This window comes from Oncorhynchus nerka, linkage group LG19 (genome assembly GCF_034236695.1).
Source record: "Oncorhynchus nerka isolate Pitt River linkage group LG19, Oner_Uvic_2.0, whole genome shotgun sequence".
In the NCBI taxonomy this organism is placed as follows: Eukaryota; Metazoa; Chordata; class Actinopteri; order Salmoniformes; family Salmonidae; genus Oncorhynchus; species Oncorhynchus nerka.
This window is the reverse complement of record NC_088414.1, coordinates 8,457,570-8,472,144: the sequence shown is the minus strand read 5'-3', so window position 1 is coordinate 8,472,144 and position 14,575 is coordinate 8,457,570. Positions and strand designations below refer to the sequence as shown.

The 14,575-nt window shown below is 43.1% G+C and overlaps 1 protein-coding gene across 1 annotated transcript in view; it reads right to left on the bottom strand.

Moving 5' to 3' along the window:
• The window catches only part of LOC115147159 (phosphatidylinositol 3-kinase regulatory subunit alpha-like), a 54,983-nt gene extending 40,829 nt beyond the window's left edge, over window positions 1-14,154 (bottom strand). The window contains exons 1-2 of the mRNA XM_029689212.2: window positions 13,831-14,154; window positions 12,239-12,886 (exon numbers count right to left, since the gene is read on the bottom strand). Of these exons, the coding sequence (XP_029545072.1) occupies window positions 12,239-12,569 (331 nt within the window). The 5' untranslated portion in view covers window positions 12,570-12,886; window positions 13,831-14,154. The remainder of the gene's footprint in view (window positions 1-12,238; window positions 12,887-13,830) is intronic.
• Window positions 14,155-14,575: the final 421 nt, after the last annotated feature.

Below are 14,575 nucleotides of genomic sequence, written 5' to 3'. Positions count from 1 at the left end.
TCTGTGTGCCCCCCCCCCTCCACCAAATGAGTGCCATTACCACCCCGACTACACCACAGCTGCCATCAGCTCTATTGAGTTCCCACCACATTAGAACACAGTGTCCCATTGGGTCTTTGACTTTAGCGGGGGTATGGCTATCTATCATAGGCTCGAGAAAGAGGAACAGAAAGGCATATTTGAACATGGAGCAGCAGCAGCCCCCCCCCCCCCTTCAGAAAGTGGCTTAGTATAGCAGATGTTCACCCGAGCACTAAAGAGGCCCCTGAAAAGGAGAACGCTCTATTATCTCAATCTCCAGCTATGCAGGCAGAGTGTCCCAGTCGTCACTGTCTCATTCTCCCCCTCTCATTCCTGACTCTCTCTCCCTGGTGGAGCTGCAATGGGACCAACTTTTCTACTATTTACCTTTTTACTGTTAGCAGCTGGATACAAGCTCTCTCTCGAACTCTTCACTCTACTTTAACACTGTGCAGGCGTAGTCTCAGTGTAAAAGCTCCCCCTCCTTCTCTAACTCTCTTCATTTTTGTCTGCGTCAAACTCGGCCTTCTCCTCCTGCACTGCATTCACATGCATAAAAGTTTGACCAGCTACGCAATTCCAAAACAGCACTCATCTTGGGTGCATACATTAAGCATTTTTGTCCAATTCTAGCTAATGATGTATAGTACCAGTCAAAAGTTTGGACACCTACTCAGTCAAGGTTTTTTTTTTTTTTTTGACTATTTTTCACATTGTAGAATAATAGTGAGGACATCAAAACTATGAAATAACACATATGGAATCATGTAGTAACCAAAAAATAATAATTTAAACAACTCAAAACATATTTTATATTTGAGATTCTTCAAAGTAGCCACCCTTTGCCTTGATGATAGCTTTGCACACTCTGGGCATTCTCTCAACCAGCTTCATGAGGTAGTCACCCGGAATGCATTTCAATTAACAGGTGTGCCTTGTTAAGAGTTCATTTGTGGAATGTCTTCCTTCTTAATGCGTTTGAGCCAATCAGTAGTGTTGTGATAAGGTAGGGGTGGTATACAGAAGATTGTCTTTTACCAAATAGGACTAAGTCCATATTATGGCAAGAACAGATCAAATAAGCAAAGAAATGACAGTCCATTACTTTAAGACATGAAGGTCAGTCAAGCCAGAACATTTCAAGAACTTTGAAAGTTTCTTCAAGTGTAGCTGCAAAAACCATCAAGCACTATGATGAACTGGCTCTCATGAGGGTTGCCACAGGAAAGGAAGACCCAGAGTTACCTCTGCTGCAGAGGATAAGTTCATTAGAGTTACCAGCCTCAGAAATTGCAGCTCAAATAAATGCTTCAGAGTTCAAGTAACAGACACATCTCAACATCAACTGTTCAGAGGAGACTGTGTGAATCAGGCCTTCATTTTATTTTACCTTTAAAAAAAAATCTAGGCAAGTATTATTATTTTACAATAACAGCCTATCCCAGCCAAACCCTAACTATGCTGGTCCAATTGTGAGCCGCCCGATGGGACTCCCAACCGATTGTGATAAAGCACCAATAAGAAGGAGATTTGCTTGGACCAAGAAACATGAGCAATGGACATTAGACCAGTGGAAATCTGTCCTTTAAAAAACATATGTTTTAGATTTTTGGTTCCCAACCGCCGTGTCTTTGTGAGACGCAGAGTCGGTGAATGGATGATCTCTGAATGTGTGGTTCCCACCATGAAGCATGGAGGTGGTGGTGTGATGGTGCTTTGCTGGTGACACTGTCTGTGATTTATTTAGAATTCAAGGCACACTTAACCAGCATGGCTACCACAGCATTCTGCAGAGATACACCATCCTATCTGGTTTGCGCTTAGTGGGACTATCATTTGTTTTTCATCAGGACAATGACTCGACACCTCCAGGCTGTGTAAGGGCTATTTGACCAAGAAGGAGAGTGCTGGAGGGCTGCATGAGATGACTTGGACTCCACAATCACCCAACCTCAACCCAATTGAGATCGTTTGGGATGAGTTGGACCGCAGAGTGAAGGAAAAGCAGCCAACGAGTGCTCAGTATATGTGGGAACTCCGACAAGACTGTTGGAAAAGCATTCCTCATGAAGCTGGTTGAGAGAATGCCAAGAGTGTGCAAAGGGTGGCTACTTTGAAGAATCTGAAATATATTTTGATTTGTTTAACACTTTTTTTTTTTGGTGACTACATGATTCCACGTGTGTTATTTCATAGTTGAAGTTTCACTATTATTCTACAATATAGAAAAGAGTAAAAAAATAAAGAAAACTCCTTGAATGAGTAGGTGTGTCCAAACGTTTGACTGGCACTGTATATAAAACTCTGGACTGCTGACGCTACATATTGGCCATTGAGAAGCTTTGAAGCCACCGGTCAGCCATATTGGCACTTCCTAATAAGAGCAGTCCTCTTAATGGAATTCTACAGTATTTAAAATGTTTCAAGCAAGGGCAGAATTACATGTATTGAAGTATTGTTTGTTGTTTGTTGTAGTGCGGACAGTAACATTGGTAAAAAAAAACACAAGGAAAATGGCATGAAGGTGTCTAATATAATACATTTTTCAAAAAGAAAACGTAGACAATGAATGCGTTTCAATAGCTTCCAAAATCGTACATTTCTTTACACAATTGATGAGTACCAAGATGGCTATGCGGTGGCTTCAATACCACCACCCCCCACCGTCCGTCATCCAGGGTTTATACACCTCATCTGTCTAGAACACTCTACAGAGACGGCATATACGGATCGGAGCAAGGCTGGCGTGCCGCTTTTAACCAGATAGCTAGCATGCTGCTAGCGGAGTAACCTACAGCCTACTGGCAGGCACAAAACGAAGTAACGCAAATCCAACCTAAAAATGTCCATTACATGCACGTGAAGCCAGAAGTAGGCTTTAGAAAAGGGGGGGCGGGGCACGAGTCTGTGCCTAGAAGCGCACTGACAGAACAAAGGCTAAGAGAAAAGATGAGGTGACTTTACGTCTAATAAACATTCAAGTCAACATAAAAGGTGTTAGAAATAAAATGCTACCGTTCCAACACGAGACTAGAGCAACATTTCAGTTACCTCCATTCCCTTCACGTTACAGTCGCATGAGAGGGAGAAAGTCTCCAAAGACTAACCAATATGTTGGTAAGCGCCGGGGAAGCGTAACGGCGTCAAAGACTTGAGCAAGACGGAGCACGTAGCCTACGTGCCTTGTTGAGGCTGATAAAAGCCAGAGTGAATCATAAGCGTTGAACTAAACCCTTGGCGCCTCTTTTCACATACTATCTCCATGATCCATATTTTTGCAGTGTACAGAGACAGATCGAGATCACATACCCCCCCCCCCCCCCCCTCTCGAGTGGTACAATGTGAAAACAATGGCTCTCCAAAGCTACACGTTCCTGCAAGAATTACCTTAATAACAGTGACAGCGTTTTTGTTCTGTTAGCCAAATTAAAAGGCTTTTCAAAACGTACGCCCGTTTGTGAATCGTTGCATTAATCGAGTGTGCAACACTATGTTCAACATGGCTTAAATGATAAGCTCTTGTATAGTTTGAAAACAAACAAAACCTTTTTTTGTTTGTCTATATAGCTGGGGCGGCAGGTAGCCTAGATTTTCGGTTGCTAGATCGAATCCCCGAGCTCACAAGGTAAAAATCTGTCATCCTGCCCCCGAACAAGACGGTTAAACTCACTGTTCCCAGGCCGTCATTCTAAATAAGAATTTGTTCTTAACTGACTTGCCTAGTTAAAGAAAAGATAAAAAATAAAAAGTTGCATACGGTTTTGTCACGAAAGCTACAACTTCAGAGGCTTAAAAAAAAAAAAAAAGCCTCAAATCAGGATCAACCACTATTTAAATGTGTTACTAGGGTGGAGCCTTCCAGCCAAAAAGAGTGAATGGAAGTTGTGAACTGAAAGTGACACTTTCTTCATCTCAGTGGTTTTTAGGCTCAGAGTTCCTCTTTGCTGGCTGGCTACATGCCTCAGTTGAGAGGCCCAGGAAAGGAGCAGCAGCACGCTGGTGTTTTAAAAAGCCTTGGAGCTGGAATGAGCCGGAATGCTTCCCCAAGCCCAGTCCAGAGCCCCCCCCTGCTCTCTCCACATCTGCTGCTCTGAAGTAAACCCCTGTGGCTCAGTGAGAGCACAGGCCTCTTTCCAAGCCTCCACTCTCCTCCCTCTTGCCCCCCTTGCTCCCCCATCCGGGGCCGACTCCAGGAAAATTATCAAAACATTAAAAAGAGGAGTAGGGTGAGAGAGAAGAAAGCTGAAGCACTGGAGGAAAGGGAGAGAGAGCGGATCTGCCAGATCCCCCAGTGTCAGGCGATAAATCACAAACACTCTGAAGCAACAAGACTCTCTCACTCCCGCCCAGAGCCCTCCTCAGAACCTCTCCCCCTTAGCCAACCCAGGCACCCAAGACTCTCTCACTCCCGCCCAGAGCCCTCCTCAGAACCTCTCCCTCTTAGCCAACCCAGGCACCCAAGACTCTCACACTCCCGCCCAGAGCCCTCCTCAGAACCTCTCCCCCTTAGCCAACCCAGGCACCCAAGACTCTCTCACTCCCGCCCAGAGCCCTCCTCAGAACCTCTCCCCCTTAGCCAACCCAGGCACCCAAGCCCCTCTCACTCCCGCCCAGAGCCCTCCTCAGAACCTCTCCCCCTTAGCCAACCCAGGCACCCAAGCCCCTCTCCTCTGCCCCTCCAGCCCGCCTTCAGCTCTGATCACTCAGCTCACAGCCCCTTCCCTCCAGCCCCTCATCTTGCTCCCAGCATCAAGCTCTCTGCCTCTCCACCCCTTTCCGTAACTGGGTCACAGAGACTTTCTTCTCCTAGTGCTACATTCACACTCGCTCTGGGCTCAGCGCTGCCACTCAACCGTTCAACACAGGCCTCCTTCATATGGCTCCTCGCTCACCCTGCTATCCCCAGCTAAACAATTTCACAATCACACCACAAAGAACAAGGAATGGAAACCTGGCAACCAGAGCCTGTTTTATAGGTGAGCAGAGGACTACCAAAGACAAAGAGCCCGCATATAGGATACGGCATCCTTAAGTGACCATATAGAATTGTCGGTTTTGACCGAAATAGCGTTGTTTGTTTTGTAATAGCTCACTTGTTATTTTTTACGCCGGTAGATAAATTATGTATCACTGACAATGGTGTGATATGTAATCTCGTTGACACAAGGCTTTTCCACAACACCAAAATTACTCAAGTTAATATCAAAACTCCCCCCTAGAGAGATTTTTATTAAACAGGCATATAATGTCCATGTAGATTAGTCAGCAGAATATAAACTATATACAGTGCCTTCGGAAGTATTCAGACCACTTGACATTCCACATTTTGTTACGTTACAGCCTCATTCTAAAATTGATGAAATACACACACACCCCCCCTCAATCTAAACACAACGCACCATAATGACAAAAGAAAACCTGTTTTTCAGAATTTTTGGGGCAAGAAGCCGCACACAAGCCTAAGATCACCATGCACAATGCCAAGCTTTGGCTGAGTGGTGTAAAGTTCACCGCCATTGGATTCTGGAGCAGTAGAAACGTGTTCTCAGGAGTGATGAATCACACTTCACCATCTGGCTGTCCAACCGTCAATACTGGGTTTGGCGGATGGCAGGACAACGCTACTTGCCCCAATGCATAGTGCCACTATAAAGTTTGGTGGAGGAGGAATAATGGTCTGGCTGTTTTTCCAGGTTAAGACTCAGCCCCTTAGTTCCAGTGAAGGGAAATCTTAAAGCTACAGCATACAGTGACTTTCTAGACGATTCTGTGCTTCCAACTGTGGCAACAGTTTAGGGAAAGCCCTTCCTGTTTCAGCATGACAATGCCCCCGTGCACAAAGCGAGGTCCATACAGAAATGGTTTGTCAAGATTGGTATGGAAGAACTTGACTGACCTGCACAGAGCCCTGACCTCAACCCCATCTTTGGGATGAATTGGAACGCAGACTGCGAGCCAGGCCTAAACTCCCAACATCAGTGACCAACCTCAACAATTCTCATGGCTGAATGTAAGCAAGTCCCTGCAGCAATGTTTCAAATAGAGGTCGACCGATTAATCGGAATGGCCGATTAATTAGGGCCAATTTCAAGTTTTCATAACAAACGAAAATCGGTATTTTTGGGCACTGATTTTGCAGATGAAAAAAAATGTATACCTTTATTTAACTAGGCAGTAACTAAGTCAGTTAAGAACACATTCTTATTTTCAATGACGGCCTAGGAACAGTGGGTTAACTGCCTTGTTCAGGGGCAGAACAACAGATTTTCACCTTGTCAGCTCGGGGGATCCAATCTTGCAACCTTACATTTAACGAGTCCAACTCTAACCACCTGCCTCTCATTGCACTCCACAAGTAGCCTGCCTGTTACGCGAATGCAGTAGAAGCCAAGGTAAGTTGCTAGCTAGCATTAAACTTACTTATTAAAAAAAACAAATCAATCATAATCACTAGTTATAACTACACATGGTTGATGATATTACTAGTTTATCTAGTGTGTCCTGCGTTGCATATAATCGATGCAACGCTGGGGGAGGATTTAACAAAAGCACATTTGCGAGAAAAAAAACTATTGTTGGACAACTGTACCCAACCATAAACACCAACGCCTTTCTTAAAATCAATACACAGAAGTATATATTTTTAAACCTGCATATTTAGCTCAAAGAAATCCAGGTTAGCAGACAATATTAACCAGGTGAAATTGTGTCATTTCGCTTGCGTTCATTGCACGCAGAGTCAGGGTATATGCAACAGTTTGGGCAGCCTGGAATATTTAGACTTAGGGATGCCACCCGTTAGATAAAACACCGAACGGTTCCGTATTTCACTGAAAGAATAAATGTATTGTTTTCGAGATGATAGTTTCTGGATTCGACCATATTAATGACCTAAGGCTTGTATTTATGTGTGTTATGTTATAATTAAGTCTATGATTTGATAGAGCAGTCTGACTGAGCGATGGTAGGCAGCAGCAGGCTCGTAAGCATTCATTCAAACAGCACTTTCGTGCATTTTGCCAGCAGCTCTTCACAAGCACAGCGCTGTTTATGACTTCAAGTCTATCAGCCTAATGGCTGGTGTAACCGATGTGAAATGGCTAGCTAGTTAGCGGGGTGTGCTAAAAGCGTTTCAAACAACACTCGCTCTGAGACTTGGAGTGGTTGTTCCCCTTGCTCTGCAAGGGCCGCGGCTTTTGTGGAGCGATGGGTAACGCTGTTTCGAGTGTGGCTGTTGTCGATGTGTTCCTGGTTCAAGCCCAGGTAGACGGAAGCTATACTGTTACACTGGCAATACTATAGTGCCTATAAGAACATCCAATTGTCAAAGGTATATGAAATACAAATGGTATAGAGAGAAATAGTCCTATAAGTCTCATGTTAAAAGGAACCACCAACTTTCATATGTTCTCATGTTCTGAGCAAACATTAGCTTTTTTACATGGCACATATTGCATTTTCACTACTCCAACACTTTCACATTATTTAAACCAAATTGAACATGTTTCATTATTTATTTTGAGGCTAAATTGATTTTTTATTTATGTATTATATTAAGTTAAAATAAGTGTTTATTCAGTATTGTTGTAATTGTCATTATTACAAATAAATAAAATAAATTTTATTTTTAAAAGAAGAATCGGCTGATTAATCGGTATCGGCTTTTTTTTGATCATCCAATAAATCGGTATCGGCTTTTTGGGGGTCCTCCAATAATCGGTATCGGCTTTTTGGGGGGTCCTCCAATAATCGGTATCGGCTTTTTGGGGGGTCCTCCAATAATCGGTATCGGCTTTTTTTTGGGGGGTCCTCCAATAATCGGTATCGGCTTTTGGGGGTCCTCCAATAATCGGTATCGGCTTTTTGGGGGTCCTCCAATAATCGGTATCGGCTTTTGGGGGGTCCTCCAATAATCGGTATCGGCTTTTGGGGGTCCTCCAATAATCGGTATCGGCTTTTTTGGGGGGTCCTCCAATAATCGGTATCGGCTTTTTGGGGGTCCTCCAATAATCGGTATTGGCTTTTGGGGGTCCTCCAATAATCGGTATCGGCTTTTTGGGGGTCCTCCAATAATCGGTATCGGCTTTTTGGGGGGGGGTCCTCCAATAATCGGTATCGGCTTTTTGGGGGGGTCCTCCAATAATCGGTATCGGCTTTTTGGGGGGGTCCTCCAATAATCGGTATCGGCTTTTTGGGGGGGTCCTCCAATAATCGGTATTGGCGTTGAAAAATCATAATCGGTCGACCTCTGGTTTCAACATCTAGATGAAAGCATTCCCAGAAGAGAGGAAGCTGTTATAGCAGCAGAGGGAGGACCAATTCCATACTAATGCCCATGGTTATGGAATGAGATGTTCAAAGAGGTGTCCACATACTTCTGGTTATGTAGTGTAGAATGATGGGTGCAAAAACATGACTTTGTGCCCAAAGGGAAATTGAATTTGATCTATTTTCGATGCAGGCCAAGAGGAGTAACAAAGAGAAGTGCTCCAGAGGTCCAATTGGTGGGCTGGTACCAGGTGCTGCACAGCAACACAATGCGCTGGGCGCTGGACCAGAGCCAAGCACCATTGTCCTCCGGCCCTGGTTAGCATTCAGTGGGGCTACTGTGAGCACTCCCACTTGTTATCAAGGCTGACATTGTAGTCCCACCATATAAATCGTCTTTCTCTGGTAGCGTTTGATGCTGGGCCAAAGTAACCACATGGACCAAACTGCAAGGGCAAGTGCAAATGAGGTAACTGAAACAAAAAAATAAAAGCAAACAATGTCAACTGACTTGCTTGACCCTATAGGCCTATTTCTTTTGAAATAAAGAAAGAGTCGAGACAATGGCTCCCTTGCAAACATTGGCACATGGTCCGCTTACTACAACGATTGGAATAGCCTAGGAATCAACATTCCCAAACAGATTTCCGTTGGAAACACAAACCACCTGATTGAAAAAATATATAACCAAACTCAACCATTTATCCTTTCCAGTGATGAAAACATTGATGTCTCAATGTATGGTGGATTATGCAAAATGGGTCAATTTTTTTTGCACCTTTATCTCCTGAATGTTTTGGCATTCTGGTCCAAATAATAACTGACCACTTCTTCCATGGGCAAACATGTAAGGAAAGTTGTTTAAATCAAACAGAATGCTATAAAAATGTGATAGAATTCAAAATGGATTTACCCGTAGGCTACTTATCCATGTTCTTCAACATGAACTGACAAGCTGCTACTACTAGAAATTGGTTGCTTAAATCTTTTAACCTGAGTACTACAACAAAAACAGTAGCTAAATGGAATGGAAGTCCTGTTCTGATTAAAATCATTGAGGGAAATTAGAGTTTAATCAAGAGGCATTCAGCCATGGTTTGGTTAGCTAGATAGCTAACGTTAGCATGATAGCTAACGTTAGCATAACTACCTAGCTACTGTACTTCTATGCTAATTAAGTTTGATGTTACTACAGAAAAACCTGGGAATATGTTTATGGTTGAATTTTCTTGAAGTTTTCCTTCAAAATTTCTGCTCAAACCTGCATGCATAGCGTAGCGAGAGAGACAGCACTACTCTGCTGCTTGCTGAGAAAGCACAGTGTCAGCAGAGCGTGTTGTGCTTAAAAAGGGTCTGTGCAGAAAAGCGAGCGCTTAAAAGGGTTGGTGCGGCGAAGAAATGGAGAAGCCATTAATAAATAATAAATGGTGTAAAAAAAAAGTCACACGTACTCTGATGTCCAAACTTGTGAAACATGTGAACTTGTGAAACATAAGACGTCTATGACGTTCTGCATTTCTGTATAGTACAGATCACGGACAACTGATGTTAATATAATTCTGTTACCTGGTGACAATCCACTTCACTTACTCTAGTTACATTTTCTAACTCAAGATGTCTTATAGCTAACACCCCATTCTTTCTGCAGACATCAGACTTAACTTGGGGTGGATATTTAATCTCTAAAAGTCTGGGCCGTTGGGGTGGTTCTACTCAGCCAACATGGAATTATTTTAAGATGGTCATACCATGGATCACTTAGACATTTGATTTTGACATATAAGACCCCTTTAGGTATAAAATATATATACAGTCCATTCAGAAAGTATTAGGACAACTTGACTTTTACCATATTTTGTTACATTACAGCCTTATTCTAAAAATGAATAAATAGTTTCCCCCCCCTCATCAACCTACACAATATCCCATAATGACAAATTGAAATCCGTTTTTTAGAAATGTTTGCAAATGTACAAAGAAATATAAAACAGAAATACCCCATTTACGTAAGTATTCAGACCCTTTGCTATGAACCTCAAAATTGAGTGCAGATGCATCCTGTTTCCATTGACCATTCTTGAGATGTTGCTACAACTTGATTGGAGTCCACCTGTGGTAAATTCAATTGATGGGACATGATTTGGAAAGGCACACACCTGTCTACATAAGGTCCCACAGTTGACAGTGCATGTCAGAGCAAAAACCAAGCCATGAGGTCGAAGGAATTATACGTTGAGCTCCGAGACAGGATTGTGTCGAGGCACAGATCTGGGGAAAGGTACCAAAACATTTCTGCACCATTGAAGGTCAGAGAACACATTGGCCACCATAATTCTCAAATGGAATAAGTTAGGAACCACCAAGACTCTTCCTAGAGCTGGCCGCCCGGTCAAACTGAGCAATCGGGTGAGAAGAGCTTTGGGGTCACTCTGACAGAGCTCTAGAGGTCCACTGTGGAGATGGTTGTCCTTCCTGCAGGTTCTCCCATCTCTTCAACACTCCACCAATCAGGCCTTTATGGTAGTGGCCAGATGGAAGACACTCCTCAGTAAAAAAGCACATGACAGCTCATTTGGGAGTTTAGCCAAAAGGCACCTAAAGGACTCTCAGACTATGAGAAAAAATATTATCTGGTCTGATGAAACCAAGATTTAACTATTTGGCCAAAATGCCAAGTGTCACATCTGGAGGAAACCTGGCACCATCCTACGGTGAAGCATGGTGGTGGCAGCATCATGCTGTGGGGATTTTTTTCAGTGCACGGACTGGGAGACTAGTCAGGATCGAGGGAAAGATGAATGGAGCAAAGTACAGAGAGATCCTTGATGAAAAACTACTACAGAGCGCTCAGGATCTCAGGCTGGGGCGAAGGTTCGCCTTCCAACGACACTAAGCAAACAGCCAAGACAATGCAGTAGTGGCTTTCAGATAAGTCTCTGAATGTCTGAGAGTGGCCCAGCCAGAGCCAGAACCCAATCAAAAATCTCTGGAGAGACCTGAAAATAGCTGTGCAGCGACGCTCTCTATCCAATCTGACAGAGCTTGAGAGGATCTGCAGAGAAGAATGGGAGAAACTCCCCCAAATACAGGTGTGCCAAGCTTGTAGCGTCATACCCAAGAAGACAAGGCTGTAATCGTTGCCAAAGGTGCTTCAAGTACTGAGTAAAGGGTCTGAATAATTATGTAAAAGGTTGTTGTATGGGCACGTGACAAATACAATGTTATTTAAAAAATATATTTTTATAACTTTGCCAAAATTTCTAAAAACCTGTTTTTTCTTTGTCATTATGGGGTAGTGTGTGTAAGGGGGTGAACAATTTAATCAGTTTTAGAATAAGGCTGTAACATAACAAAATGTGGAAAAGGTCAAGGGGTCTGAATACTTTCCTAATGCACTGTATATCACTGAGGGATGATTGAACACTCAGTGTTGAACACTTAGGGGAAGGGTATTCACAAAGCAGCCTACCATCTGGATTTGCTTTGAGGGTGAAAAAGTATCTTAGATTAAATCTAACAAAAGGGTTTGTAAGGGGTGATGTATCTAAAAACTCATTGGTCATGTTACCAAGAGATTAGTCTGTATGAAAGATGAACCATTCCACCACCGCAGGGTTTACATGTCAGCTTGGCTGCAAACCAATGGTGGATTAGTCTTTGGAATGTCATTGTGTTTCAGCAACTGGCTGTTAATGCAGGAGAAAAGTTTGGCTTAACTGCGTGGTGCCTACTCAATCAAAACCTGTGGGTGTGGGGGGCATGTAAAAATATATATATATATATTTTTAAAAATACCCATGCGGTTTGAAATGATTTAATAGCTTTGTTTTTTTTACACTGAACATCGTTTTGTTTAGTACTGTACAAACAAACACAACTACATCCCAATACCTGGTACCAGAAACATGGTATTGGAGTTTGGTTGAAGAAGGCAGACTTAATAACTCACCTTGTTCATCACCAGAGTCAGCCTTGGAAGAGCCCGGGGCCATGGGTAAGGGTCTGGGGGGTCTCGGCTTGGGAGTGGGAGGAGAGATCCTCTTCTTCCCAATGAACTCCACATATGTCCCAGGGAAGTCCCCCTTTTCCTGAGTGGTTTCATTGAAGCCAGGCAGCCAGCCAATGTCCTCGGGCCTTTCCTCCAGGCCGTCGCTGTACCCGAGAGCCCCCAGGGCCCCTTTGGTCACTGTTAAGATGTCCCCCACATGGAGGTTAATGTCCTCCTCTCTCTCCTTCTTGTAGTCGTAAAGTGCCCTGTACTGATATCCTTCCGCAGCCATCGTGATTACTTATTTTCCACAGGGCTGTTATTTCTTTAGAAAATAAACACTGTGTGAATAACTTGTTCGGGCAGGTCCCACCAATTGGTTACTCTTCTTGTTTTTCTGAGAATGTATTAACTGAGCCAACACACTTCGGGCCAAAAAAGAAAAACAACACGTATTGAACGTTCTAGTTTTCAATAGTTCTCTGGGTGATTGTGTTTTTTAAAAACTTGTCTTTAGGACATTCTCAAAAGCACCCCTGTGGTGCCTCCGGCAGTGTGTTTCCATCAGTATATGGCCTGCAGCAGTAGCCTTGAGAATGTACCCCTGACCTGCAATACAGAGCAGAAGAAGCCATTTGCAACATGTTGCAATAATGTATTATCAAGTACAGATTAGTGGTGGTGGCTACATTTACAAGAAAGGAACCAGCAACAATACCCAATGCTGTCATATGGTGGTTTCCTCACTAGTGCCAATATGATTAGTTCCGCTGAATAAACCCAATATTCAAACAAACAGTGGTTGAATGAGCACCAAAATATAAGTTATAAACTAACTAATTAAAAGGTTTACGTTTACATAATGTCTGAGCTGGAACGCAAACAGACAAAGTAGTTAAGATGAAAAAACCTTTTGGTCATGCTTTTCATCCATGATGAATGCCAATAAAACACGATATCGTATGCACCAGTCACGTAGCTACAATGTGACGCTACAACAAGCAATACAAATGCAGCTTTTGTAAACTAGCTAGCTAATTAACGTTCTATCGTTGCACTCTATAGCAGCAGCTAGTTACTGTAACTACCTAACGCCAAGTAGTGCTAGCTTTACCACAGACAATGGGCTGTAGGCTCAAATGACGCCTGGCATGTTGACAGCTAATTGGTAAATTAACATGCAGTAATCTGAAGTGTTCACGTTATGTCTAACATTGTAAGACCTTATGAGTAACGACGTTTTGCATGAATAACGTGACATTTCTTTATTACTACCGTTAGCTAGCGGTGTTGCATGGCTGACGACGAGCAATCGAAATGTCTAACGTTAACTGAACATGCTAGCTATCTAACTTGAACTACTTTCTTTAACAATGTAACGTTATACGCTAAGCCAATATTAAATACACATAATTCGTTGCAAGTAAAGCGATACGACACAATGCTGACGGTAGCACAGTATTTAGCCTGTATGCATTGCTAACGTGCTAGCCTACATCATGGCTAGCTAGCTAAACATACTAAGCACACAGCTTGAGAGGAGGACGACTCACATGCATGAAGAGTGCCCAGGTTGAGGCGAATCGGATGAATCCTCCTTCCTTCCCGTGTGCCCACACAATTATACTCCTATCCCCAAAATATACCTCGTTACGTTAGCCAGACAAACCCAAAAGCCTCTGGAAGTACCGATAAAGTTGTCGATCAATCGACAAAAATTAATCCATTACTTAAAAGGTGGGTTTTAATCTTCTTTGCTATAGCTCCGATTTGTACTCTATCGATATACGAGAGCAAGTTCACGTACAAATTTCAGCGAGGTTCCGTGCTTTTCCGAGAGGCATGTCAGTGGCGTGACCATAGTGGTGAGTAGGAGGAGTATTCTTCTTCGGTGGGGTTTAACGGCGGTTGGCATCCAATATCCATTACCGCCCCCAACTGGACTATAGTATAAATCCATTATACTTTGGGAAAGGGGAAAAGGAAAAAACACCCTTCCAAGCTACATTCATTAAAATCAGTGGTGTGTATTCGTGGATGCCAAGGGAAGCCAGACTTCCCCCAAAAATTGACAAAAAATAAATACAAAATACATAGAAAATAATATCTTAATAATAATATCTTTCGTCTCTGTGTTTTCCTTCAATTCTCAAGAGGCTGAATGTATCTCACTGGAGAAACATCAGAGTGAGTGAAACAGCCCCCCCAAACAGTGTCAAGGGAAGCCAGTTTGGATTTGGCTTCACACCAATCACATAACATCAAGCCAAACGTCATTGACAGACAAAAACTTGAATT